Raw genomic sequence first — 27,930 nt, forward strand, 5'->3', positions numbered from 1 at the left:
GGGGTCATTTTTTTTAGCCCAAATTACCCCATTTACAAAATTTAAAAAATCGAATTCCGAAATTATAGCAATTCTTTCAGCAAACTGTCCATCCATGGGCAGTAATTATGAGACTCATTCATTCCTAATTTTTTTATTTCCCAAAAATCTCAAAAACACGACGAAATGTACAAGTGTGAAAATTGATCTCTTGAATTCCTTATGTAAAGTCAAAAATTATGGATCGCCTTCTGTCCTGTTACGGGCAAAAATTACAAAAGGCATCCAGTTCAATTTTTTTTTTAAATTTCGCAACCGTGGAAAAATCGGCAAACTAAGAAATGAAGCAATTTACAAATTCAAAATTCGAATTTCGGAATTCTAGCAATTCTTACAACAAAGTCCAAAAGTCGGTAGTTAAGAAATGCATTCTGTTCTAATCTCAAAAAACTCAAAAATGAAGAAATTTACAAATTCGAAAATCAAATTCTGGAATCCCATCAACTCTTTTAGAAGTCAAAACTTATGGATCTCTTCTTTGAATTTCTCAATCGTGAAAAATAAGAATCTCGCAAACCCAAAAATAAAGAAATTTCCAAATTCGTAAATCGAATTCCGGAATTCTAGAGTTTCTTATATTCAATTATGCATGAGTTCCTAAAGCGTTTATTTTCCAATTTAGCAATCGAAGATTAAAAATGAGGAAAAGACGAATAGAAAATTCATCAGGTTCTAACTTTGTAAATGTAAAGAGGAGGAATTACGGCATCTTCCATTCGACTGGGGAAAAAAATCATAGAGGCTCTAAATATAGTTGTTTATGTGTTGGGAGATATCTCAATCGGATATCTAATTATTTGTAACATTCATGTGACTGCTACTTGACGTCACATCATCATGTGCTTGGTCACAAGTAATCCATTATTTTGAAATCTGAAAGGGTCATTCACACCTGTACCGCCCAGGGCCGGATTTGCGTACAAGCAGAGCAAGCACGTGCTCGTGGGCCCCCGACCTAAGGGGATCCAGCGTAGAGTGATTTAGTGACTTTTGTAAACTTCCGTATAGAGTTAGGGGCCCCATCACTACCTCGTACCAAGTAAGAGAAAAAAGCGGATTAATTCGTTTTATCAGTCGATCGAATTAGTAGTACACAAATCAATAAATTGACGCAAATGACCTTTGCCACGCGGAATTTTACTTACGAAAACTAAGGCGAATATTCCCTTGCGTTTCGGCAAGACGAGACCGAAGAGGTCCTTCAGCTGCGAGGTGGCGACGTGGAAGGCGGAGGCGCACGTGAATGCGTTTACCAAAGTTTCGGACAGCAACGTGGTGACGATTCCTAATCTAAATATGTACATCAACATCTGAAATTAAAGACCTGAATTTAGGGCGTGGAGTCTTCGGGGTTCACCTGAAATGCTGCCACGGTGAAGGTTACAGTGGTTGCGACCTGCATTGGAGTGTAATAAAAGTCTTCGTTGAAGTCCGTCGCATTGGCGCTGGTGCCATCGTTGGAGTATTCCGAGACTACCTTTCCAGTCATTAGGCAGACCACAGCGAACGTACCCATTGAGACATGCCTGGAGGTGCCGAACAGGACGTAGACCAAGACCGGAAAGAACGCCATGTATAGACCGGTGATTGGTGGCAGGTTGCCCAAGAGAGCGTAGGCCATCCCCTGAAAAGGGCGAATCAGCCCAGGTTCGTCCTCTTGGAGCACTCACCTGTGGTATATGCATGATCGCTATGGTAAGTCCACTCGCCAAATCTCCCGCGATGTTCTTCCTCCAATTGTAGCGAGGCAACCATTTCAAAATCGGAACAGTATTGAAAATGCACGATTTCGCCTTGCACGAGGCGAACTTCTTCTGCACCGTCCTTCTAACTACAAAAATCAACCTAAACCGGCGACCAAAGCCCGAAATCACTTACGATCCGGCGTTCTGTACTGATAGGTGGTCACCTCGTTGAGCTCTTCCGTCTGGTACACAGGGCGCTGAACGTGTAAGGCTGCTTGGGTCACGAACCTCTCATCTTCCATACCACTGCAACCAAAACCAAAATGTTAAAAATCGCCGAATTTCCGAAACCGAAGACAACCTCATCAGGTAAGTGGTCGTTCGTAAAAGTAAAGGCTCTTTTTCCGTACCCATCCTGTGCGGTGCGAGGTTAGACTAATACCGCATCTGTCTACAATGTGACATGACGAGTTCCTCATCGATTAGCGCCGAGCGATTAGGTTCACTAATAGCCACTGATAAGCCGGTTAGTCATCTGTTTATTTTGGAATGCGGAATTTGGGTCAAATGATAGCGAGGTGGTCGCAAACGTATCTACGTACCTTTATCTTTGACACGCAAACGCCGTGACCTGACAGGTGTCAATGTCAACCGGTGTTGGGAGTAAACGCATATTCTCTCCCAAAAAGTATTTCGCCTGAGGGTTTGAAAGCACGTGTTAGAATCAAGAATGGATTTCGAGGCATGGTAAGCAGTATATCTTTTTCATTACAAGCATTATTAGTGTTCACGGTATATTTTGTTGAAAGATCCTCGTATCTTTTGAATAGGTCGCTCAATATATTGTTGGAATAATTAGTGGTTAAATTAGCCTCTAACTCCGTAGGAGGATATAATTGCGTTTTTTTTTCTTTTTTATTGTAAGTACCGCCATTTGCATTTTCCATAATTGAAGTGTATCGTTTCTTTAAGTCTCGGCTGATATTTGTCATATTGCAATTTCCATCGACGATTCATGTCTAATTAGCCGTCTTTTTTAAGCGGTAGGTACGCCGAAGAGGCACTTAATTAGCGCCTAATTATAGTTAGTTCACTTTTCATTTTCTTGGTTTTTTGAGGTAGTGCTCTGCTGAGCTCATATGAACCTGGCAGAACATGTAATAATTAAAAAAAAAGCATTTAATTCGAGGATAGGACACTTAATTAGCACCTAATTAGCACCTAAATTATGCAATATGTTTGATTGTGTTCTGCTGACCTTGCTCTGCTAGGTTAATGGACATCTTTGTTTGCCATTGCGAGTCTTTCAGGTTAGCGAGCCTCCAAAATGACCGGATTTTTGGCACTTTAAGAGATATATTGCTGCAGACCCCTTTAAAATTCAAACGGATGCAGAGGAAGCAGGAGATGCGTCTAAAAGTTTCTGCATTTGGATTAATGAAGCAATGGGCGCGACTAAAGGATTTTAAGCCTCAGAAGTTCGCGAGACTTCAATTTTTTGGCACTTTAAAAGAACAAAATTGAAGATTTGCTGTTGTAGACTTTTTTAAAATTGCAACGAATACAGTGGAAGTCGAAGATGTGCCTACAAGCTTCTCCAATTGGATGAATGGGGCAATAGGGGCAAAGAAAGGATTTTTGTTGACATTTCAAGGCTCTCAGTTTAACGAGACTCCAAGATAACTTCAATTTTGGCACTTTAAGAGAAGAAAATTGAAGATGTACTCTCAAAGAAAGAAAGATTCATGTTTTCATGATTGTATTGGGTAGGGTTATTTGATTTTTTATTTACTGGGGAGCAGTTCATATCTCCCAGACCCCCGCTATTACGTTCTCGCACAAGAAAGGACACCAAGGAAGGAATATTCGATGGGTTTTTTTAAGTATGTCGAAAGGGTTCAGGGCATATTTCGGGGAAAAAACACAACACCAGGGGATCAAAGGGATATAGAACCCACCTCCCTCCCGCCTCTCAGTATTTTACGAAATATCCTTGCGTAGGATTTCATGATTGCAGGGACAGGGTCATATGACTTTGTTTCACTGCAGGGTTTTCCATACTCCCCAGACCCCCAGGTATTACGTTCCACCTAAAAACGGAATCCAAGAAAAGAAGACTTTATGGTCTTTATTATACTACCCCCTTAGAGTATTATAGCTTAGCGTATTTCGAAAGAAAACGTCATACCGGGGGGTATGGCGGGTGAGGAATACCTTCTAGTATTCTACGAGATCTTCGCGCGTATAATTTCATGATTGTAGGGAAAGGGTCATATGATTTTGTTTCACTGTGGGGTATTCCATACACCACAGACCCCCAGTATTACGTTGCCACCTAAAACGGAAGCCAAGAGAGGAAGACTTGAAGGTCTTTATTATATTACCCCTTAGATTATTATGGCGTAGCGTATTTCGGAATAAAACGTAATACCGTGGGTCTGGGTGGTACGGAATACATTCCCACCTAAAAACGGAGGCCAGGAAAGGAAGATTTGTTGGTCTGTATTATATTACCACCTTAGATTATTATGGCTTAGCGTATTTTGGAAGAAAACGTAATAGCGGGGGGTCTGGGGAGTATGGAATACCTCCCTGTATGCCACGAGATCTTCATGCGTATGATTTCATGATTACAGGGAAAGTGTCATATGATTTTGTTTCACTGTGGGGTATTCCATACTCCCCAGACCCAACCCCCAGTATTACGTTCCCATCTAAAAACGGAAGCCAAGAGAGGAAGACTTGATGGTCTATATTATATAACCCCCTTAGATTATTATGGCGTATTTCGGAAGAAAACGTAATACCGGGGGGGGGGTATCCTGTGGGGTATGGACCCCCCCCCCCCGTATTCTAGGTCTCTACGAGATATTCGTATTTATCATTTTTCATGAATGTAGAGAAAGGGTGCTATGATTTTGTTCCTCTGTGGAGTATTCCGTGCCCCCAGACCCACCGGTATTACATTCCCACCCAAAAAAGAAATCCAAGAAAGGAAGACTCAATAGTCTTTCTTTAAATGTTCCCGATAGACTTAGGGCGTAGCGTATTTTGGAAGAAAGCGTGGTTTGGGAGGTATGCCCCCCCCCAAGTATTCCACGAGACCTTTGTGCGGATGATTTCATGATTCTAGGGAAAGGGTCATTTGCTTTTGTTTCACTGTGGGGTGTTCCATGCACCCCGGTATTACGGTCTCACCCAAAAACGGAAAGCAACGGTCTTTTTTAAAGTATCATGATATTCTTCAGGGCTTAGCCTATTTCGGAAAGAAATCGTAACACCGGGGAGTTTGGGGGGCATGGAATAACCCCTCCCCCTCCAGTTTATCACAAGATTTTCAAGTGCATGGTTTCATGATTGCAGGAGGAGGGGTCATCTGATTTTCGTTTCAAATGAAGATTTGCTGCTGCAGATTTTTTTAAACTTGAAGCCGGCGCAGTGGGATCCTGAGAAACGTCTACAAGTTTCTCCACTTTGGCGAATGAAGCGATGGTGAGCGCAAAGAAGGGATTTTTGTTGCCATTTTAAACCCCTCAAGTTGGAGAAACTCCAAAAGTGGTCTCCATTTTGAGACTTTAAAGGAAGGGAATTGAAGAATTGCTGCTGTAGACGCTTCCCAATTAGCAGCGGATGTAGTGAAACCCGGAGTGCGTCTACAGGATTCTCAAGGTAATGAATCTTATAGCCATTTTTTGCCTCTCCAAAATCGACACCCAAATATGAATTGAAATTTTCCATTTCCATTTTAGCGCCTTTAAAGTAAAGTAAAGTTTCCCGTTCCTAGTTTCCTGTTCTCCGTATCCAGATCCTTGCTCTTAGTTTCATGTGTCAAGCTCATCTTCTTGTTTCCTGTTTATACATTTTACCGTCCAGTTTTACGTGTACCTCCGCTGCCTTTTTCTTTTCCTAGATTCCCATTCCAGTTTTTCTGTTCCCGGTTCTCCGGTTTGGTTGTCAGTTTTTTGTTTCCAAACTACTCCCCAGATACCTCTTCACAATATCAAGCTTCCAGTTATTTATTTTTTATTGTTTTCCTCCTCCAATGTCTAACTTGTTGTTTGCTGTTTCAAAAATCCTCTAACTTCCCTTAGTGTCCGGTTTCCAGATTTGTTTTCCATTCCGCATTCTGCCTTTTTTGTTTCCATTTCATTGATTCTAGATCCCTATTTCGGTTTTCTTCCTCTTTTCCAGACTCCAGTTTCTATTTCCAGCTTCATGTTTCCCGTTTTCTGTCCTAACTTGTCTGTTTCCTGGTTTCCTGTTCGCCATTTACCGATCACTGTTTCCATCTTTCAGATTTCGAGAAGGGTTACCTTTGATTTTTTTTAGGGGTTTTAATTCTAGTTTTTGTTTATGGTACCAGTTTAAATTCTAATTTAAACCAACTGTACGGACCAGTTCAACTTCCGGAAACGTTTTACTATACACACATAGGATTCTTGGTCGCCGTACGAGTTCATAACCTTGCTCACCATTTGTCTGCCTTTGACATATCTTCCACCTGCTGATGACGAGCGGCCATTTTCTGGAATTAGGTCACCGGGTCATGAACGACATTTGATATCGGGATTCGGTCCTTCATAAACAGACAACTTCCGTAATTTTTAACGTATTAGTATTAACTATTTTTGCACATTCAAGTAATTTGTTTATCTCTGCGATCTCGGTTAGGTTATGATCGAGTTAGTAACGCGAATGATAATCTTTCTGAAGCGGTGAAACGAGTAAAACGAGGCCCTTCAGGCATTAGTCAGTTAATTGTGCACCGAGTTCTGCAGCTTGGGAGGTTTTCTTTTGTTTGCAGGTTTTGGGATCCGAGAACTCGGCCCACTTCTTGGCGTGAACGTTTAATTTTATGTTGTCGCCTTTCTTGTACTTGGTCCTATAGATAGGTGCGTATTTGTGCCCGGAGTATCAATTTATTTTTAGAAAGTTGTGTTAAGATTCAGTGATTAGTTTGGTAATCGATCATTCTTGACTGGAAAAATTTTCAATTGCAGTCGAGATAGTCAGATTTGTGTGTAACGTAACTGATCCTATGTTGTTACTGCCCTCGTATATTCTCAATTTCATACAGGGAGAGTTAAGTTAGAAATTGGGTGGCGCTTAACTATTGGTAAGTGCAACGCAGTGGTGCTTGTTTCAAAATCACAGTGGCAAAAAAGAGGAGCATGGCCCTGCCTGCGGATAATCTGAGGAGAAGCGGAAGGAGAGGCAACATGTTAACAAAGATAGAGGGAACATAGGAAATGTAGAAAAGCAAAAAAAATAAAATAGAGAATCAGGGGAAGCAGAGGAGATAAAGAGGGCAATTATGGAACAGAGAAGGTGCAAGGAGCAATCATTAGCCAAGGGAGAAAGAAAAAAATTTTCTGTGGCCAACACGGATACTATCCGCACATCCGGCGCATGCGCGATTCCGCCCTTTTATTCCTATGCATATGTGTACCAAATTTGGTTCCAATCGGTTCAGCCGACAGACCGACATGATCGAGATTGTGTTTGATTCGGATTCCTGGTGCTTCAAAACCTGTATTTCCGTCAATAAAGAAGGGGGGTCATTTTTTACCCCAATACAATTCGTCCCTTACTAACGTGCGGGTGGTAAAAATAAGAAGAACAGAGAACGAACATGACAATATGGAAGAACTGCAGTATCAACAAGCAAATAGCAAAGGAACATCTGAAGAAACCAGTAACAAACAGCCAACGGAAGGAAAAGCAGAAATGTGACAAGAAAAGTAAAAGAAATAGAGAAGAACATCAGAGAATATACAGGAGTCATCAAGGGAAAAGGAGTTGGAAACGAATGGAAGAAAGAGGGTGAAGGCAAGGCACTAACGAAGGAGCGGACAAAGGAGAAGGTGAGGAGGAGGAGCAGAGGTAAAAAACGAGGAGAAAATGAGAGAGCGAGTGCCAAAAAACATACAAAGAGAGCATAAGACAGGAAGCAATTCCACCAGCGGTTGAATGAATGAGTCTTAGGATACGAGGGATTTCGCGTTTGAATATATATTATTATTATTACCTGCAATTACAAGATATTTCGGACGGCACCAATTTGAAAACAATCGGACCAAAACTGTTGAAGAAGATAAGAAAAAAATTGAAAAATCACCACGTTGATATAACACGCTCGGGGATGGCACCCAGACGTCGCCGACCCACTTCATGTAGCCCCGTCCTTCAGGTTGTTAATTACATGGCCCCGGGTACACTCCTCGTTTTTCTACAAGCGTTCTTCTACCGGTCAACATTTGCTGCCATCCAGTCAGCCGGCCGGCCAAAGTGAGATTAAAAGATACCGTTTTACAAATTAATTGTGCAAAAATGGACTAAAAATCAGAGGAAAGTCTAAAGAGGACAAAAGGTATAGAGTCGGAGGGACAGAAAAGAAGAAGTAGAGGCACGAACATCGCCTGGTTCGGTGTTTTTACACAAAATCAGTTAAAAAAACAAGATGGTACTCGCTCAAGGGTTAACGTACTGCAGAGGAGCGTAGCATCGGGGACTCTGGGGACCCCCCAGAAATGGAAGAGTCTATTTTTAGGAATTATTTCTACTAATACCCTGGTTTCATGATGGTTGTAGATAAAGGATAACCGTGTTTTCTCTTGCGGAGGGGGGGGGGGGTTTCATATACCCCCCAGACCCTCCAGTTCTGTGTTTTTACCTCAAATAAACAGATGGTACCCTTTAAAGTATCACGAAAGCCCTCAGAGAATAACGTACTGCAGAGAAGCGTAGCACTGGGGGGGGGGTATTAATAATACACCCCTCTGTACGTAGATTTCATTTGTATGGGAATACAACTGATTTCATAATTGCGGATAAAGGATAACCGGGTTTTCTTTATTAGGGGGTATTCCGTACCCCCCCAGACCCCCCGGCGGTTCTGATTTCTCACCCAAAATGAGTTAAAGCACAAGATGTTTTTTTTTTAATATCACCAGAGCTCTCAGGGGTTAACGTACTGCATGGAAGCGTAGTACCATGGGCTCTAGGGTGTATGGAAGAGACAGAAGGGTTGAACAATAACAGAAACTAAAGAAACGGCTAGGGAACAGCAGAACGTGAAGGTATGAGAGAGATCAATAAAGAGAACAGAAATGTTGCAGAACAAACCAGAATGGTAGCAGAGAAAGTGAGGAGGAAGAACAAAATATGGACAGGGCTAGAGAGGAAAAGTGCAAATGTAACCGGCGACGAAATGATGATAAAACCAGAAACAAAAGGCAAAATCAGAAATGTGAAAAACAATCGACCAAAGAGCTAAGCAGCTAGGAGCATAAGTCAAGAGAGGAAGGACGGAAGCAGAAGAGTAAATGTACAGCAGAGGAGTTGGAGAACCGAAGGAGAGAGGATTGGGAGCTGAAGAGGAGCAGAAACGAAGTAACGTAGGGCAGACGAAAAATAAGAGAAAGAATGAGACTGAAATGGAAAAAGCAAATAGAAACAAAGAGAGAAAAACCAGGACAGGGCTAGAGTAAAGACAGATAAACCCGAAGATAAGGCCACATGAAGGAGGAATCAGAAAAGAATGGAATCAGGAGAGGCCAATGATTATCAGATTAAAGGAGCGAAGAGTAAAAAGTTGATCAGCAATTGTAAAGCAGAGGGAGTGCAGAACGCGCGAAGAACATAAGAGATATAGAGGTGTAGAAGAAGAATATGACAGAGAGTCGATGATGAGTATGAGGAAACCAAGGGAAGAACTGGCACAGCGAGGTGTAATGGCAAAAAATACCAGAGAAGGAGCACAGACGGAGCAGAGGAAATAAGTACAAGAATTGTGATAAAACTGTAAGAAATCAAATGATCTATCTAAGGAGGAGTGAAGGAAAACGAGAGGAAAGGCAGGACGTGCAAGGCAGCAGATGAAAGGTAGAGAATTGGAGCAGAAAAAAACAGTAATAGTATCAGAAAAAGAGTACATTATTAGTGAAAGAAGTAGGTAGGTAGTAGTGGGCGGAAATAAGACAAAAGCTATATAGAAGAGTAGCAGAAGGAGGGCATCAGACGACTGATCACATTGAGGAATAGCAAGCAGGTGGGGAACAGAGGAGAGTTGCCTGCGGTTGGTTTGTAATCCAAAACAAGTTTGAAACCTGAGAGTGACTTGAGAGGAGAACTTCGGAGTAAAGTTTGAGAGGAACCAAAAGGAAACTTGAGAGCGTTCTTGAGAAAAAATTAGAAGTGGAGGAAGGTAAGAGCGAGAGAAGAAAAATTAAGTGAACTTAAAAGTAACTTTAAACTTACCTGAAAGACACTCGACACCTCCGAAAATCGAACACCATGGGAAATACGATAAGGTCACGATTACGCATACAAAACAAGCACGTGCCGGAATTAAGCAATTGCAAGCCAGTCTATGCTGAGAAACACAATTTTCCACGTGAGGCAATCGTCGCACCTAACTCATCGAATTGCACAATTTTCCGTTAAATGAAAAAAAAATCCCGCTAATTACGCGCAAGGTTAAACAAACAGCAATAATATTTACGCGAGGGGATTCCGACGAAACTAATTAGCCTTAACGCCCCAGCTTAGTCCGACAAATTTGGGAGGCCGCTGCTTTTTTTAATGAGTTACACGCACGTCCCTGGCCAGGAAACTTTTGGTGATAGTCGAGTAGTTTTCCTCATCCGGCCGTGGTTGCACTTGAAAACTTATCTCGGAGATAAATTTTTGCTGTTCAGTGGTGGCGAGAAAACAGGTGGAAAGTTTTCAACCAGAATAATATTTGCACTTCATTGTAATATTTGTAAGCACAGTTTTGGAGGCCGTCCAAATATTTGAGTTAATCGAAAAACTTCCACCAAATAAATAATGGAAAATTGGGAGGGACTCCGCTATTTTGTTAAAAGCGTCCATATTTTGATGATTTTGTATGAAAATTAGGAATTACTCCAGGGAATATGAAGTGAGGGTTTGAGGTGTCATAAAAAAGAATCTTTATGAGAGTGAAAGTGAATCTCTAAGATTTTTTAAAAATCTTTCTACTAAAAATGCGAAGCGCAAAGTAATTCGTACCGAAACTAGCGCATCTCATTCTAAGTCTGCTCCAAAATCTTTTCAGCTTTTATTGGTCTTTAAGAAAATACAATGGTTTTCAGTTTGTACTTTGGTAAACATACAAGAAATTTAAACATGTACCGCTTTGCAGCGAACATGAACGAAAGTATGTCTGTAAATAAAAAAGCTGTTACAAGGGGATTTTATTACTTTCGCCCTAAATCTCGCGTGCGATTACGTACTATTTAAGGTACGCTAAATTGTCGTTTGAAAAAATTTATTCATTAGCGATAAAGTGTTCCCAGTTTTAATTGTGAGTGGAAAATTCCAAACAAGAACGTCGCTGCTAATTTTTTTCAATCGCATTGTTAAGAAACTCCCAAAGACAAAGTACAAGTTACCTGCAACCTGCAGACTTAATATAATGTTAAAATTGTTAGCCTATTCTGTTCATTGATGAATCGTACAATTTACGCGAGGGAACATTTTCGAATTGGAGTCGCGCTCTTCAAATAGAAACGAGGTTAAAGAAATCGAATTTAAAAAGTCATTGTGATAAACAGAGAACAAGTTTGTTAAAATTCGAGTAACACATTTATGCAGCGCAGAACATTTTGTATGCAACGCTTTGAGTAAATAAAATTGATTGGAATTTTTGCCAGTGCTATGGAGGTTCAATTTCAGTTTTCAGTTTTCTTCGCCCCTTGTAAATGTAAATGTAAATAGCCCGTTACAATTTACAAAGACATTTAGTTTTTACGAGTGTGTAAGAAATCTGACTCTTGAAGAGTCTTCAAGACCATTAACTTTTATGAGTAGGTACACGCCTTTCGAAGTCTTTAAGCGCTGTTAAGAAATCCATTGTGAGTTTTTAAGAGCCGATTTTGGTGAGTCTGCTATGGTCGCCTATAGTCTGAAAGGGTTTTCAGGAGACATAAATTGTTCCAAGAAGTCCAACATTTTATGAGCCATTAATAGGTTTAAGGACCTTTAGGGGTCAGATTCTTTGAGATTCAATTTTTAAACGTATGCAATAATTTCAATTTTCAAAGTTTTACCCAGTTTTCAAGGCCTTGATACTCTTATGCAACGTTGTTCTAAGGTGTTCAAGCCCTTGAGCTCCTCGAGCCGCCAATTCCTCAATGCTGTAAATCTCCAAGGTTTGCAAAGCTTCGACTCTCAAATGATTCCAGGTACTAAAGCCCACATGCCGTTTACCCTCCAATCTGCAAGGGAGTCTGGGGCTTGGATTCAAATGGTACAAAGCACAGAAGGTGCTGCAACACTTTAAGACCTCCAAAGATTCAATGCTTAAAACACCAATTCCCTCATCCCACATGCTTCAGAGCTTCCAAGGTTCCTAGGCACAATCCCTAAAAGGGCTAACGGTGGAATATAGCGTCAAGTCATCAAGCTCAAAGACGAAAGCTTCAGATCTGCTGGGCTTCAGGGTTAAACCTGTACGGCTTCAAACATGTTTAACAAAATTTGCTCTTCTCTCAATTTGGGAGAGAATTTAGCACCGAGGGGCCTAAGGAATGTGAAATATCCACCTAGGTATCCCGAACGAAACCGTCATGGTAGATTTTGGGGAAAGGTAAAGCTGGGGGAATTCCATAACCCCCCCCCCCCGACCGCCGTTGTTAAATTCTTCTTCAAAACATTTACCGCCTAGAACCCTCGTGTATTGAACATGTTTAAAAAATTTGCTGTAAACATTTTTGGGGAGAATTTAGCACGAAGGTGGTCTGGTCTGGGGGGTATCGAATACCCCCCAGGTATACAGAATTTGGTTACCCTTTCCCGAAAGGAACTGTCATGGTAGATATCGGGAAAAGGTAACGGATACCTAACTGAGATGGTAGATTTCTAGAAAAGTTAATGAAACCTTATGCGCTGGGGGGTGACTCTTCCCGAAAGTACCTAATTGCCATGGTAAATTTTGGGAAAAGGGAACGGATGTATAATGCGCGGGGGAGGAGGAGGGGGGTATTCCATACAAGTTTAAAAAAATTGCTCATCGCCTTAAACATTTCGATGGAGAATTTAGCACCGGGTGGTCTGGGGGGTATTGAATACTGGCGTGAAGTATTTGACCCTTTCCCGAAACTAATGGCCGTGGTAAATTTAGGGAAAAGATAACGGATGTCTAATGCGCTGGGAGTATTCCATACCCCCCAGACCTCCGGTGTTAAATTCCCCACCAAAACATTCTTAGAACTCTCATGTATGTTTAAAAAATTTGCTCATCGCTCAAAGCATTTCGGAGGATAATTTAGTACCGGGGCTCTGGGGGGTATGGAATACCCCCCAGGCATGAAGGATTGATGACCCTTCTCGGAAAGTAATTGCCATGGTAGATTTCGAGAAAAGGTAATGGATCCCCAATGCGCTGGGGGGTATTCCATACCCCCCAGACCCCCCGGTGTTAACTTTCCTTCCAAAACATTAACCCCCCCCCCGCACTTTCGTGTGTGGAACATGTTTAAAAAAATTTCTCATCGCCCAAAACATTTCGGGGGAGAATTTGGCACCGGGGGGTCTGGGGTGTATGGAATAACCCCAGGCATGAAGGATTTGATGGCCCTCTCCGGAAAGTAATTGCCATGGTAAATTTCGAGAAAAGGTAATGGATCCCTAATGCGCTGGGGGGTATTACATACCCCCCAGACCACCCGGTGTTAACTTCTCTTCCAAAACATTTACTCCCTAGAACGTTCGTGTATGGAACATGTTTAAAAAATTTACTCATCGCCCAAAACATTTCGCGAGAGTAATTGCCATGGTAGATTTCAAGAAAAGGTATATGGATCCTTAATGCGCTGAGAGGTATTCCATACCCCCAACTTTTCTTCTAAAACATTTATTTGTACTGTTAATAAATTACAAGTAGGTAACATTTATCAGTTTGAGCTTCTTAAATAAATGTTTAACGCATCTGCAAACTGAGCAGGCGGAATTCCGGGGCCTTTTTCCTTGAAACCACCTCAAATGACTCTAAAGTCAGCTTTTTTCAGCACCCATTATAAATAGATCAAAATCTTTGTAACGGACTAGCAGAGTCAGTTTTCAGTGTTAGACCTGTACCATCAAGATATGATTACATGAAAGACACTTGAGGGCTCTAAAGGCGTCAAGGACATCAAAAACAACAGAGACCTTAAAGAAACCACAGTTCCGAGTAGTCCTTAAGAGGTTCTAAAAGATTTTCAAAAACAATTAAGTTGCAGGATTCATGAAAGATCTTAGAAATTGTGTACACTTGAAACCCAAACTACCAAAGGTTCTGAAAGATCTAATTAACCTCTAAATTATGTTTTCAAGTAACCTATTGTGGCCTTGGGCACCCTCAAAGGCTCTTAGAACCCCTTAAAACTTCACAAAACCCCTTAAAATCTTCAAAAGCAGTTACAAAACGTTTCAAAGGGCTCAAAGCTCAAAAGCGGCCAACACTTAAGGTTGCAACAGTTCGTAGGCCCCCAAATGTTTAATGCTTTAATCCTTCAAGGCTTGAATGGTTTAATGATTTTAAGACTCCAAAAATCCCATAGATCAGTTGCACCATTTAATGCTCTTGGTGGCCTATGAAATTTTTAATGCTTTTAAATACCTGCGGTCATCACATTGCTTAATCAAATGTACATAAATCGATTATCGAAGAATATTCATTTATGATAATAATTAATGAATTAATCTCATTGGTCGACTTATTAATGAATTTTTGAGAAATATCAAATATCATGTAAATCGATTCTAATCGTTAATCAATCAATTAATAAAAATCTTAGAGTCAATCGACTTTCATTCTTTTCTACTTTGTTTAATTGTTACTTTCTACGAGGTCGCAATGCTCAGATCTTGACCCTCGCACGCAATTCTCATTGAAAAAGGCGTCTGAAAGTCGCAAACTTAAAACAATGAAAGGTGTAAAAGTTCTTGCGCGATAATCTTTCAAAACCGCAACGATATCTTCGTCCCAATTTCGAAAAAGTGGTACTGCGCGCCATTTGAAATTCAAATACGATAAGTTTTTCCTTGTGGAACGCAAAGGTCATTTTAAAGTTTTAAGGTCTAAGGCGCCCATTCACCGAGGCGAAAGTGCATAAAGTTCGCGCGTGCGACGTCACTCGGCCGCGTCTCGGGGCGGAAATTTTTGAAATATCGAGCGGAAATAAAAATGAGTTCACTTACCCTTTGAGAACGAAGGTTAGTTGATCTTTGTCGTCTTTCATCTCGCCACTAAAAAGGACCATCGATGTAATCGTAAACGCTTTATCTGACATTCAATTTCTCTCATTATCGGCAAGTGCTCGTAATAACATTTACTTTTTTTAAATTATAAATCAACACGTATACAGAGTGGGGAATGATAACGTTGTCGATTCGGGTTATCAGCAACACGTCAGACTGAGATCTCGCTTTTTATTCGTACGACAATGTAATTGTTCGGTTTAATGAGTTTGCGTCTCGAGACAAACAATGGAACAAATACACTGAGACTTCGACACGCGACCCACCGTTTATTATATAACGATGATCAGCTGATATGTGCACTTAATAAACGTCACTCCATTTAACTACCGTTCTGTATCGATCACAAGGTAACGCAAATAATTATTTTTTTTATAAGATACAGTTAAACAATCCGATCGGTGCGGTAGTTCGATAATTCCGTTAAGGTGTATAAAAAAGAAAATTTAAATTTCCCGCGCAAAATTAATTTATACCTTGCACTCAATACGAAGACCCTTAAGGCTTCAAATTGTTTCATTTTTAATTGTATTATTTTAGAATGTCCAAAGCTTTCTAAAGTAACCTTTTGAATGCAACACTCTGTATATGTATTTGTTTATGTCTGACGAAATACTTTTTTCCTAAATAGTCCAATTAAAGCAAATATCGTTATCTATTGTTAATTAAAGAAGTCTAAATACTAAACAAATTATTGGCAATAGTATTTAATAGGCTAAGAGCTTTTAAGGGCTCTTTAAACACTCATATATGAATAGTCTTCGAAACCTTTGGAGACCCTTGAAGATTTTAAATATGCAGCCTTTAATGTTTCCGAAGGCTCTTAGCAGTTCTAGATCAGCCCTTCATGAAAACCGCCTAAGAGTTACACAAGCTGATCGAATCTTAGGGACAGGTAAGAATTTCAAGAACCATTCAGGACCCTTTGATAACTTTTTAAAGACTTCTAAAGGTCTTCAAGGCCACCACAAGCTCATGGGGGATATTAACAACGAGCTTAGCAGAGGTTTTTGGAAGCACTTAGGAGATTTGGGTCTCTGGAGTTCTAAGACCTTAAGAACTTGCATCCTTGAAGCTTTGGAGTCTTGAAGTTGGAGAACTAGTCAAAACTTTCGAGAACCGGCTAGCCCGCGCAGTTCAGTTGGATCTGGACTGCGATACTAATGATCCCTGGTTCGAATCCGGGTTCGGGCAAGGATTTTCTGACTTGAACGCAAAAAGTCTGACTTGTACTCCACAAAATTCAGACTTATATGAAAATAGTATGCTAAGCACATGAGATTGCGTAAAAATTTGACTTTAGGTCCGAGTCAGAGAGGAAAATTTTGAGTGTAGATCGACTACGTTTCGGTGATTTTGACTTGAGATCAAAAATTCCGATTTATAAACAAAAAATTCTGACTTGCACAATAATACTCTGAATTATACGCTAAATATGTGATACTGAAATTAAGTAAAGGTTTTACAGTTTAAGTCTGACTTTGGACAGAAGATTCTCAGTGTAAGTCTATTACTGTATCTCGGATTTTCTGACTTGAACGCAAAAAGTCTGACTTGTACTGCACAAATTCAGACCGATATGAAAATAGTATGCTAAGAATATGAGAATGTGTAAAGATTTGAGTTTAGGTCCGAGGCAGAGAGCAAAATCTTGAGTGTAGATTGACTATGTTTCGGTGATTTTGACTTGAGATTAAAAAATCCGACTTATAAACCAAAAATTCAGACTTAAACAATAATTCTCTCAATTATACGCTAAATATGTGATGCTGAAGTAAAGTAAAGGTTTTAGAGTTTAAGTCTGACTTTGGACAGAAGATTCTCAGTGTAAGTCTACTAATCTACTACTGTATCTTGGATTTTCTGACTTGAACGCAAAAAATCTGACATACCCCACAAATTCAGACTTGTATGGAAATAGTACACTAAGAATATGAGAATGCGTAAAGATTTGAGTTTAAGTCCGAGTCAAAGAGGAAAATGTTGAGTGTATATCGACTATATTTCGGTGATTTTGACTTGAGATCAAAAAATCCGACTTATAAACCAAAAATTCAGACTTAAACAATAATGCTCTCAATTATACGCTAAATATGTGCTGCTGAAGTAAAGTAAAGGTTTAGAGTTTAAGTCTGACTTTGGACAGAAGATTCTCAGTGTAAGTCTACTACTGTAGTTCGGATTTTCTGACTTGAACTCAAAAAGTCTGACTTACACTCCACAAATTCAGACTTATATGAGAATAGTATGCTAAGAATATGAGAATGCGTAAAGATTTGAGTTTAGGTCCGAGTACGGGAGGAAAATTTTGAGTGTAAATCGACTATGTTTCGGAGATTTTGACTTGAGGTTAAAAATTCCGACTTATAAACTAAAAATTCAGAATTAAACAATAATACTCTGAATGATACGCTAAATATGTGATGCTGAAGTAAAGTAAAGGTTTTAGAGTTTAAGTCTGACTTTGGACAGAAGATTCTCAGTGTAAGTCTACTACTGTAGTTCGGATTTTCTGACTTGAACTCAAAAAGTCTGACTTACACTCCACAAATTCAGACTTATATGAGAATAGTATGCTAAGAATATGAGAATGCGTAAAGATTTGAGTTTAGGTCCGAGTACGGGAGGAAAATTTTGAGTGTAAATCGACTATGTTTCGGAGATTTTGACTTGAGGTTAAAAATTCCGACTTATAAACTAAAAATTCAGAATTAAACAATAATACTCTGAATGATACGCTAAATATGTGATGCTGAAGTAAAGTAAAGGTTTTAGAGTTTAAGTCTGACTTTGGACAGAAGATTCTCAGTGTAAGTCTATTACTGTATCTCGGATTTTCTGACTTGAACGCAAAAAGTCTGACTTGTACTCCACAAATTCAGACTGATATGGAAATAGTATGCTAAGAATATGAGAATGCGTAAAGATTTGAGTTTAGGTCCGAGTCAAATAGGAAAATGTTGAGTGTAGATCGACTATATTTCGGTGATTTTGACTTGAGATAAAAAATTCCGACTTATAAACCAATAATTCAGACTTAAACAATAATACTCTGAATTATACGCTAAATATGTGCTGCTGAAGTAAAGTAAAGGTTTTAGAGTTTAAGTCTGACTTTGGACAGAAGATTCTCAGTGTAAGTCTACTACTGTAGTTCGGATTTTCTGCCTTGAACTCAAAAAGTCTGACTTACACTCCACAAATTCAGCCTTATATGAGAATAGTATGCTAAGAATATGAGAATGCGTAAAGATTTGAGTTTCGGTCCGAGTCAAAGAGGAAAATTTTGAGTGTAAATCGACTATATTTCGCTGATTTTGACTTGAGATTAAAAAAATCCGACTTATAAACTAAAAATTCAGACTTAAACAATAATACTCTGAATTATACGCTAAATATGTGATGCTGTTGTTGAGTAAAGGTTTTAAAGTTTAAATCTGACTTTGGACAGAAGATTCTCAGTGTAAGTCCACTACTGTATCTCGTCTTTTCTGACTTGAACGCAAAAAGTCTGACTTGTACTCCACAAATTCAGTCTTATATGAAAACAGTATGCTAAGAATATGAGAATGCGTAAAGATTTGAGTTTAAGTCCGAATCAGAGAGGAAAATTTTGGGTGTAGATCGACTATGTTTCGGTGATTTTGACTTGAGATCAAAGATTCCGACTTATAAACCAAAAATTCAGACTTAAACAATAATGCTCTCAATTATACGCTAAATATGTGCTGCTGAAGTAAAGTAAAGGTTTAGAGTTTAAGTCTGACTTTGGACAGAAGATTCTCAGTGTAAGTCTATTACTGTATCTCGGATTTTCTGACTTGAACGCAAAAAGTCTGACTTGTACTCCACAAATTCAGACTGATATGGAAATAGTATGCTAAGAATATGAGAATGCGTAAAGATTTGAGTTTAGGTCCGAGTCAAATAGGAAAATGTTGAGTGTAGATCGACTATATTTCGGTGATTTTGACTTGAGATAAAAAATTCCGACTTATAAACCAATAATTCAGACTTAAACAATAATACTCTGAATTATACGCTAAATATGTGCTGCTGAAGTAAAGTAAAGGTTTTAGAGTTTAAGTCTGACTTTGGACAGAAGATTCTCAGTGTAAGTCTACTAATCTACTACTGTATCTTGGATTTTCTGACTTGAACGCAAAAAATCTGACTTATACCCCACAAATTCAGACTTGTATGGAAATAGTACACTAAGAATATGAGAATGCGTAAAGATTTGAGTTTAAGTCCGAGTCAAAGAGGAAAATGTTGAGTGTATATCGACTATATTTCGGTGATTTTGACTTGAGATCAAAAAATCCGACTTATAAACCAAAAATTCAGACTTAAACAATAATGCTCTCAATTATACGCTAAATATGTGCTGCTGAAGTAAAGTAAAGGTTTAGAGTTTAAGTCTGACTTTGGACAGAAGATTCTCAGTGTAAGTCTACTACTGTAGTTCGGATTTTCTGACTTGAACTCAAAAAGTCTGACTTACACTCCACAAATTCAGACTTATATGAGAATAGTATGCTAAGAATATGAGAATGCGTAAAGATTTAAATTTAGATCCGAGTCAGAGAGGAAAATTTGTAGTGTAGATCGACTACGTTTCGGTGATTTTGACTTGATTATACACTAAATATACGATGCTGAAATAAAGTAAAGGTCTTGTTTTAAGTCTGATTTTGGATAGAAGATTCCCAGTGTGAGTCTACTACTATACTTCGAATATTCGGACTTGAACTCAAAAATTCTGATGTATGCTCCAAAAATTCAGACATAGGTACGAAAATCTATGCTATGTCGAGTATGAGTAAAGATTTTGAGTTTAGGTCGGACTATGACGCTGAATGAAGTAATTGTTATTGGACTTAGGTCTAACTTTTAATGGAAAATTCCCAGTGTAGGTCTACTGCTGATATTCTGACTTGAAGTCAAAAATTCAGACATGCAAAATATTATTCTAAGAACATGAGCGCAAGAATTCCGACTTACACTTCAAAACTTCAGACTTAAACTAGAATACTACGAATCACTAAAATAAAGGTTTTGCGTTTAGGTCTGATTTTGGATCTGTAGGTTTACTACTATTTCTCGGATATCCTGATTTGAATTCAAACATTCTGACTTGTGCTTCATAAATTCAGACTTACACGAAAGTACTATGCTAAGGATCGTAAACGCTCTCGTGCCTTAACGCGCATTCGCTCTCGGCATAGTTACTCGCGCTTCGAAGCCAGTCAATTCGCGCCCTGAGACTAGGCCCCACAATTTTCGAATATTCCACCACTTTAATCTTTTAAAACTACGCCCATCAATTCCCAACCAATGAAATCCCTAGAAACCCAAATTTCACATAGACTCTTAAAAGTACAAATTACACAGTACTTCGATATCGAACGGATCTAGCGTTAGCAACATAGTCTAGTACGGATGTAGCATCAGCAAGATCGACTAGTTAATTTAGTTCGGTCTACGACTTTCTGGCGCTGCCAACTTTCATACGCAGTTATGTCATCGGGTTTACCAAGAAAAGGTAAACAACTTATTTCTAATCTTATTACTTATTATGAACGAGAAAAAGATAGTTCACTTTTACCAGTCGCAACAGTATGCTGATGAGATGGCATTAGAAAATGGACATGCGGTACTACGGTTGCCTCCCTACCATTACGTTTTCAATACCATCAAAAATATATGGGGAATTTGAAAACGGCACTATAACCGACACGTTGGCGAGAAAGGTTATGGCAGAGAAAAGTGTTTAGATACGTGGCAATATGCCATTGACGCAGTTACACCTGCTATGTGGAAACGCACTGTAGAGCATACCAACAAAATTATTTTAGATTGGTGGCACAGAGAAATGAAGTTTCACAATTTGAAGTGTTCTATTTTGCTTTTTTTGTCTTTCTTAATATAATTCGTCGAGTCTTTGTGTGAGCTATGCTAGGGTTTTTGTCCCGAAGAAGGTTTTCCTCGCGTGTGCGTAATACAAAATTATTCCCATAGTGCATAAAAAAAACCGCCAGTTTTATCCGAAAGTGCCGCGAAACGTTTGTCGTCTTGAGACGAAAGTAACGGTGGCTTCGTTCGTGAGTATGGGGCAAGTCTCGAATTCTTGCTAAGTACTGCGGGTGTTGTTATTACGAAAAAAACGGTTAAAGTGATTTTTTTCCTCTTGTTAGTAAAAGATCGCGACATAGAAAACTTGTTACAAATAACTACTAAAACAATTTTTAAGTCCTTGATGTAACGGGTATCCTACCCACAATGCAGCATTGTCTGTATAGCTGCCTACATACGTATTCTGTTCCATTGTTTACAAGATGCTATGTAAACATACTCAATGATGACGTCATAATATACCGATGACATGAGCGCAAACTACGCAACGTCCTACTTATATATCTAAATTAAGCGAAGGTCTTACGCTTACAATAAGAATTCTATTAGCAATAGGAACGATCCAGTCACTGACATTATGCTAGTCTCAGCTATTGAAAAGGCCTGGTATGGACTAATTGCATTCTGGTAAGTCACATTGTCAGATTCTGCTGAATAAGGTTGCCGAAGTGGTGGAGGCCGGTCCAACAACGGAAGATCTCCGTCAGGGACTTCTGTTCCACCATCCATTCCACTATGCAAGATTGCAGAGTTGACACCTGGGAGGGGTTGACGTTAGTTAATTGAACCACCCTGTAAACGACTCACCCGACAACGTACAAAACAGTGTGCTTATCGTATGACTGCAGGGCCGACGCTATTTTGTGGATAGGTAAAGATCACGGGATAGCAAAAAAAGGGGAGGGGGTAATGGGATTGTTTTCAAAATGGTGAAGAATGCAATTTAGTAGTATGAGAAGAGGTTATCAGTCCGTCCGTCTGTGCGAGCAGTAGACCCTACATGCTGCTCATACAGTCAAATATATTGCTATTTTGAGACAGTTGCCCAAACAATTCGTACAGAAAACACACCTTTTATTACTAAACCACGTGTGTTTCCTTAAATAAATATAATACTTTGACGTAATGTTAACCAAACTTTGATTACGTCAAGCTTTAAATGTTAATATTAAATATTACGTACTATTTTTTTTACAGATAATGCTACACAATGCACAATTCAAGCTAAACTATGGAGATAAAGATAGGTTTAGGAGGCTTCTCTAAGAGACTTTTGGAAACCCTTAACTGCACTTACAGCATCAGAGAGCTCGTAAAGGTTTCAAAGGCTTCAATTAATTGAAGCCTTTAAGTGCTCTTGAACCCTTTGGATCTTTGCGTAGTAGACCTCGGCATTTATTTACCGCGTAGTTAATAACTTTTGCCTAGAAAATTGAGATGCGGCTGCCGAGGAAGCCTAGGAAATCGAAATTTAAAAATAAATCAGTAAGGCATGGAGAGCAGGTATCTCATGGGGAAGTCAAGCAAGTAGAATAAGTCTAGGAAGTTCAACAGTTCGAAAAAGTAGAAGAAACCGAAGCAGGCAAAGTGAAATTGAAACCGGAAATTGGAAGTAGAAGCGAAAACGTAAAAGCGAAACCAAAGATTGGTATTTGGTAACCTGGAAATGGAAACCTTAGCATGAAGAAAAGGCATGAAGAAATTGAGAACCGGAAACCGGAAACGAGAAACCGCAACGTGGAAAACTGGAAGCGGGGAAGGCTTAATTAGCCTTTAAAAGTGTCATAGGTTTTTTGTAGACCATTCTAAATTTCACTATCTTATTGAACCTTTTGTAGCATTAAAAAAACCCTCTAGTGTTCTAGAAGAGTTTTTCATGAACCCAGAAGATTCTAGCAGCACTCAACAAGCTAAAGGACCTAGGTAGAGCATTTCAGCTGCGCCGCAGGTGCCATAGGAGGGTATTAGCTTTTAAAAATTTTATGGCGCATTGCGCAGTCCAAAAGGCATCCGTCGGAACAGGTAACAAGTTTCGCCCGAAGTTGTAAACATGGTAAGTGCACGTGAATTTTGAGTTAGTGGCGCCAGTACCCCGATTGTAGGTCGATTGTTGACAACATCTTAACCTTGACAGAGATGAGTAAGGTACGATCCAAAAGGTCTCCAGCATTCTCTTCTCGAACAAAATCCCAAAACGTCAAAATTGTGAAAGTGCAGTTCACATTAACAGCAAAATAAGACTCAGGTCGCCGTTAAAGCATCGTAAGGTCAAAGTCGTTATAATTTGCTGACTAATTTCAGCGACCATTAAATTATTCCAAAAAATGCGGCGATTTAACAAATTGAAGTTATTGTAGGAACAATAATCTTGCCATGACATTTTTGAGCTATTAATACTTTTCCATTCGGTCGTCTCTTTTCATACTCTTCTCACCGTTTTCTGGCAATCCCCATTTGCTGTTTTCGCACTCCACCTACAGCTATTCTCTCCGTTTTTTCTCATTTACTAACGTCCTATGTTCAAATACCCCCCTCCCCCCCAATTCCTCTGCTCCCTATTTTGCCCTTCTGTTGATCCACCTTCTCCATCCCATGACGTTTAATTCGCCTTATTTTTCCCCTAAAGTTACTTTGTTCTTTTTTTATTGCTGTTACTCCTCTCCTCTGTTATTGCTATTCTCTTCTTCTGTTTTTTGTTTCTCTTCTATTCTTACTCTACAGGTCCGCCGTATTTACAATTTAGACGATGGATGACGATAGCTCCGCAGCCCAAAGACTTGTATGAAGATCCAAGGCCGATTCAAGCTAAATTCCTGACTAAACTTCAGCTTAAGTAACTATTTGATTTGTGCTCTTATTTAAATTCTTACGCCTTCTATGCATTTCCTTTGTCATTCATTACTTTAGATGTAAGTTGTTCCTGTAGTAAATTTGTTATAGGTGTCTTATTACAATAGGTCTTTGTTTTGCCGACGGAGGTCGCGCAAAGGTTTCGTTTTAATTTTTTTTGGCGCCCGAACTTCTTTGTGCATTCAACCGTACTTGTAGGAAGACGTACACGCCGGCCGACAATTGTTTTGAACCAGGAACACACACTATTGTCTCAGGGGCCCAAAACGGCGCATAATTTGCTATTAGTGTCTCCATAAGAGCATTCAATTGTCACTGTCGAAAAAGAATTTGACGGCTATGAAATCCAATCCTCTACTATAATGTTTTGTGGGTGCAACACAAAGTATTATTTTAAGGGTCTCCATACTTTTATAAGCAAAATCGCAACTTTCACGGCGCATATTTCGTATTACTGTCTCCGTAAGGACAATGTTATGATCATTGTTTGTAGAATTGCAACTTTTCATATAACTTTTTGAGCTTAAAAGACGAACTACTACTTCAAAAGTCAAAAACGGCGCATGATTTGAGATTAGTCCCCATAAGAATTTTTTCATACCCAAAATCGCAATTTTTGCTATATTCTTTTGCACCTGGAGCTCAAAGTATTAGTTTTTGAAGGGCACAAAGCGGCGCATAATCTGAGATTAGTGTCTTCATCGGAATAATTTGATAACGAAAATTTCAACTTTTACTATAATTTTTTGCGCCCGGAACACAGACTTATCTTAAGGGTCCAAAACGGCGCATATTTTGTGTTACTGTCTCCATAAGGACAATGTTATGGACATTGTTTGTAGAATTGCAACTTTTCATATAACTTTTTGAGCTTAAAAGACGAACTACTACTTCAAAAGTCAAAAACGGCGCATGATTTGAGATTAGTCCCCATAAGAATTTTTTCATACCCAAAATCGCAATTTTTGCTATATTCTTTTGCACCTGGAGCTCAAAGTATTAGTTTTTGAAGGGCACAAAGCGGCGCATAATCTGAGATTAGTGTCTTCATCGGAATAATTTGATAACGAAAATTTCAACTTTTACTATAATTTTTTGCGCCCGGAACACAGACTTATCTTAAGGGTCCAAAACGGCGCATATTTTGTGTTACTGTCTCCATAAGGACAATGTTATGGACATTGTTTGTAGAATTGCAACTTTTCATATAACTTTTTGAGCTTAAAAGACGAACTACTACTTCAAAAGTCAAAAACGGCGCATATTTTGAGATTGGTGTCTCTATAAGAATAAGTTTTTTCCCAAAATCGAAATTTTTGCTATATTCTTCTGCACCCGGAGCACAAATTATCATTTTTTGAAGGGCACAAAACGGCGCATAATTTGAAATTAGTGTCTTCACTGGAACAATTTTATAACGAAAATTTCAACTTTTACTATAATTTTTTGCGCCCGGAACAAACTTATCTTAAGGGTCCAAAACGGCGCATATCTTGTATTGCTGTCTCCATAAGGACAATGTTATGGTCATTGTTTGTAGAATTGCAACTTTTGATATAACTTTTTGCGCTTAAAAGACGAACTACTATTTCAAAAGTCAAAAAGGGCGCATAATTTGAGATTAGTGTCTCCATAACAATAATTTTATATCCAAAATCGCAATAGTCTTTTGCACCTGGAACATAAACTATTATTTTTTGAAGGACACAAATCGGCGCATAATTTGAGATTAGTGTTTTCATCAGAACAATTTTATAACGAAAATTTAAACTTTTACTATAATTTTTTGCGCCCGGAACACCAACTTATCTTAAGGGTCCAAAACGGCGCATATATTGAATTATTGTCTCCATAAAGACAATGTTATGGTCATTGTTTGTAGAATTGCATCTTTTCATATAACTTTTTGTCCTTAAAAGACGAACTACTATTTCTAAAACTCAAAAACGGCGCATAATTTAAGATTAGTGTCTCTATAAGAATAATTTTGTACCCAAAATCGCAATTCTTGCTATATTTTCTGCACCAGGAGCACAAACTATTATTTTTTGAAGGGCACAAAGCGGCGCATAATTTGAGATTAGTGTCTTCATCGAAACAATTTTATAATGAGAATATTAACTTTTACTATAATTTTTTGCGCCAGGAACACAAACTTATCTTAAGGGTCCAAAACGGCGCATATCTTATATTGCTGTCTCCATAAAGACAATGTTATGGTCAAAAACGGCCCATAATTTGAGATTAGTGTCTCCATAACAATAATTTTATATCCAAAATCGCAATAGCCTTTTGCACCTGGAACACAAACTATTATTTTTTGAAGGACACAAATCGGCGCATAATTTGAGATTAGTGTCTTCATCGGAACAATTCTATAACGAAAATTTAAACTTTTACTATAACAGCAACTTATCTTAAGGGTCCAAAAGGGCGCATATTTTGTATTAATGTCTCCATAAGGGCAATGTTATGGTTATTGATTGTAGAATTGAAGCTTTTCATATAACTTTTTGCTCTTAAAAGACGAACTAATAATAAGGTCTTTATTTATTTATTTCTATTTCAAAAGTCAAAAACGGCGCATAATTTGAGATTAGTGTCTCCATAAGAATCAGTTTATACCAAAAATCGCAATTTTTGCTATATTCTTTTGCGCCTGGAACACAAACTTGTTTTAATGGTCCAAAGCAGCGCATAATTTGTATTTCTGTCGCCATAAGGGAAACTTGATGATCATTGATTGTAGAATTGCAACTTTTGCTATAATTTGTTCGGCCTGGAAGACAAACTATTATTTCAATGGTCCAAAATGGCGCATGGCTCTCATGGCATTTTTCATAAGAACAATGTTATTATCATTGTTTGTGAAATCTCAATTTTTTCTATAGTTTTTTGGGCCTGGAGCACAAACCGTGGGTTTTTCAAGGGCACAATGCCGCGCATAATTCAGGATTAGGTCTCTATAAGAACAATTTTATAGGCTTTGTTTCTAAAATTGCAACATTTACTATAATTTCTTTGCGCCGAGAACACAAACTATTATTTAAAGGACTAAAAACGGCGCATAATTTGGGCTCAGATAAAGATAAAAAAATCGAAACTTTTACTAAAATTGTTTGCGCCTGGAACACAAACTATTATTTCAAGGGTCAAAAACGGCGCATACTTTGGGCTTAGTGTCTCCATAAGATTAACTTTCCGACCTTTTCCAACCAATCACTCAAATTCTTCAGAAGGAGATCCTTGGAATTCTTGCTTTTTCCAGATTTTTCACGTTTTGCAAAAATCATAATACATAATTAATCATGGCATTTTTATAAATCTGTACCCGTTTTGTGTATTGTACTCCGCTAATCACGCAATTCCCAATTACTGTGCAAAAAAACAAAGGAATTAATTACAAACATTTTGGCTAATGACTGGCGCGTGTTCAATTAGCTCTCATTATTTTGCACTTGACACGCAAGTTCAAGAATGTAGGCAAAAACGTTTAGATTTAAGAGATCAAAGGCGTCCGTGGTGCCGACTGCAAACATTGCACGCGAGCTACTAGAACGAGGCACCCAAGAAAGCGACATCTATATCGCCAGCGAGTGAGTTACAGTTTCCTCTTCGACTAACAGAAAGAGAAAAAACTCACCTCTTTGCCAGTCGTGGAAAAATCTCGGCACAATCGACACCTGTCACCGGCTCATTTTTAGATTGAAAGAGCACATTCGAAACTGGGCCGGACGATAAACTTGGCATTCATCGATCGTTCTACATTTGTAGTACAGCGAATCCCGGGTTCGCGACCTTTTCGCGATTGCCATTACTTGGGTTTCGGCCAGTTCTTATAAATAACTTATGCATGCGGCTGCAAATGGCTATTTTAAGCTTGCCGAGATATCGCGGATATTAAAATAAATTGATTATTCTCTAGAAATTAAGAGTCTGCGCCTATCGAAAACCGGACGAAAGCGTGGAGAATATGCAAAGTACACTGTCAATATAAAACTGTAACCCCCTCCGTTGCTCTTCTTCTGTTCTTTATTTCCACCGAGTCCTTCAAATCCATTACGTTTTTCTTGGATTGATTTTTTTCTGTGTTTCTCTCTCTTTTGCTGCCCTGCCGCCTTCCCAGCCTTTTCCTCCATTTTGATACACTCCTCCACCCGTTCCTCCGTTCTTC

General features: G+C 38.9%; 1 protein-coding gene and 1 long non-coding RNA gene across 6 annotated transcripts; one reads left to right on the forward strand and one right to left on the reverse strand.

The window, feature by feature from the left end:
- LOC116161964 (solute carrier family 26 member 6-like) lies at positions 1-27,543 on the reverse strand. Of its 5 annotated transcripts, none has more exons than XM_031475473.1 (5): positions 27,400-27,543; positions 1,918-2,030; positions 1,710-1,870; positions 1,397-1,663; positions 1-1,329 (listed from the first exon to the last, which is right to left on the reverse strand). In XM_031475473.1, exons 1-5 carry the CDS (start codon positions 27,504-27,506, stop codon positions 1,177-1,179), a joined length of 801 nt encoding a protein of 266 aa, XP_031331333.1. In that variant the 5' UTR covers positions 27,507-27,543; the 3' UTR covers positions 1-1,176. The 5 variants fall into 5 exon arrangements, with proteins under 5 accessions (XP_031331333.1, XP_031331329.1, XP_031331331.1 ...); XM_031475469.1 differs by having other exon boundaries at positions 3-1,349; XM_031475471.1 differs by lacking the exon at positions 27,400-27,543 and adding an exon at positions 9,984-10,337 and having other exon boundaries at positions 3-1,349.
- LOC116161979 lies at positions 15,278-23,369 on the forward strand. The gene is made up of 4 exons (XR_004143461.1): positions 15,278-15,340; positions 22,104-22,694; positions 22,745-22,959; positions 23,009-23,369. It is a non-coding gene; the product is annotated as an uncharacterized LOC116161979 (long non-coding RNA).
- Positions 27,544-27,930: the final 387 nt, after the last annotated feature.

Source organism: Photinus pyralis, unplaced genomic scaffold (genome assembly GCF_008802855.1).
Source record: "Photinus pyralis isolate 1611_PpyrPB1 unplaced genomic scaffold, Ppyr1.3 Ppyr1.4_LG10, whole genome shotgun sequence".
Classification (NCBI taxonomy): Eukaryota; Metazoa; Arthropoda; class Insecta; order Coleoptera; family Lampyridae; genus Photinus; species Photinus pyralis.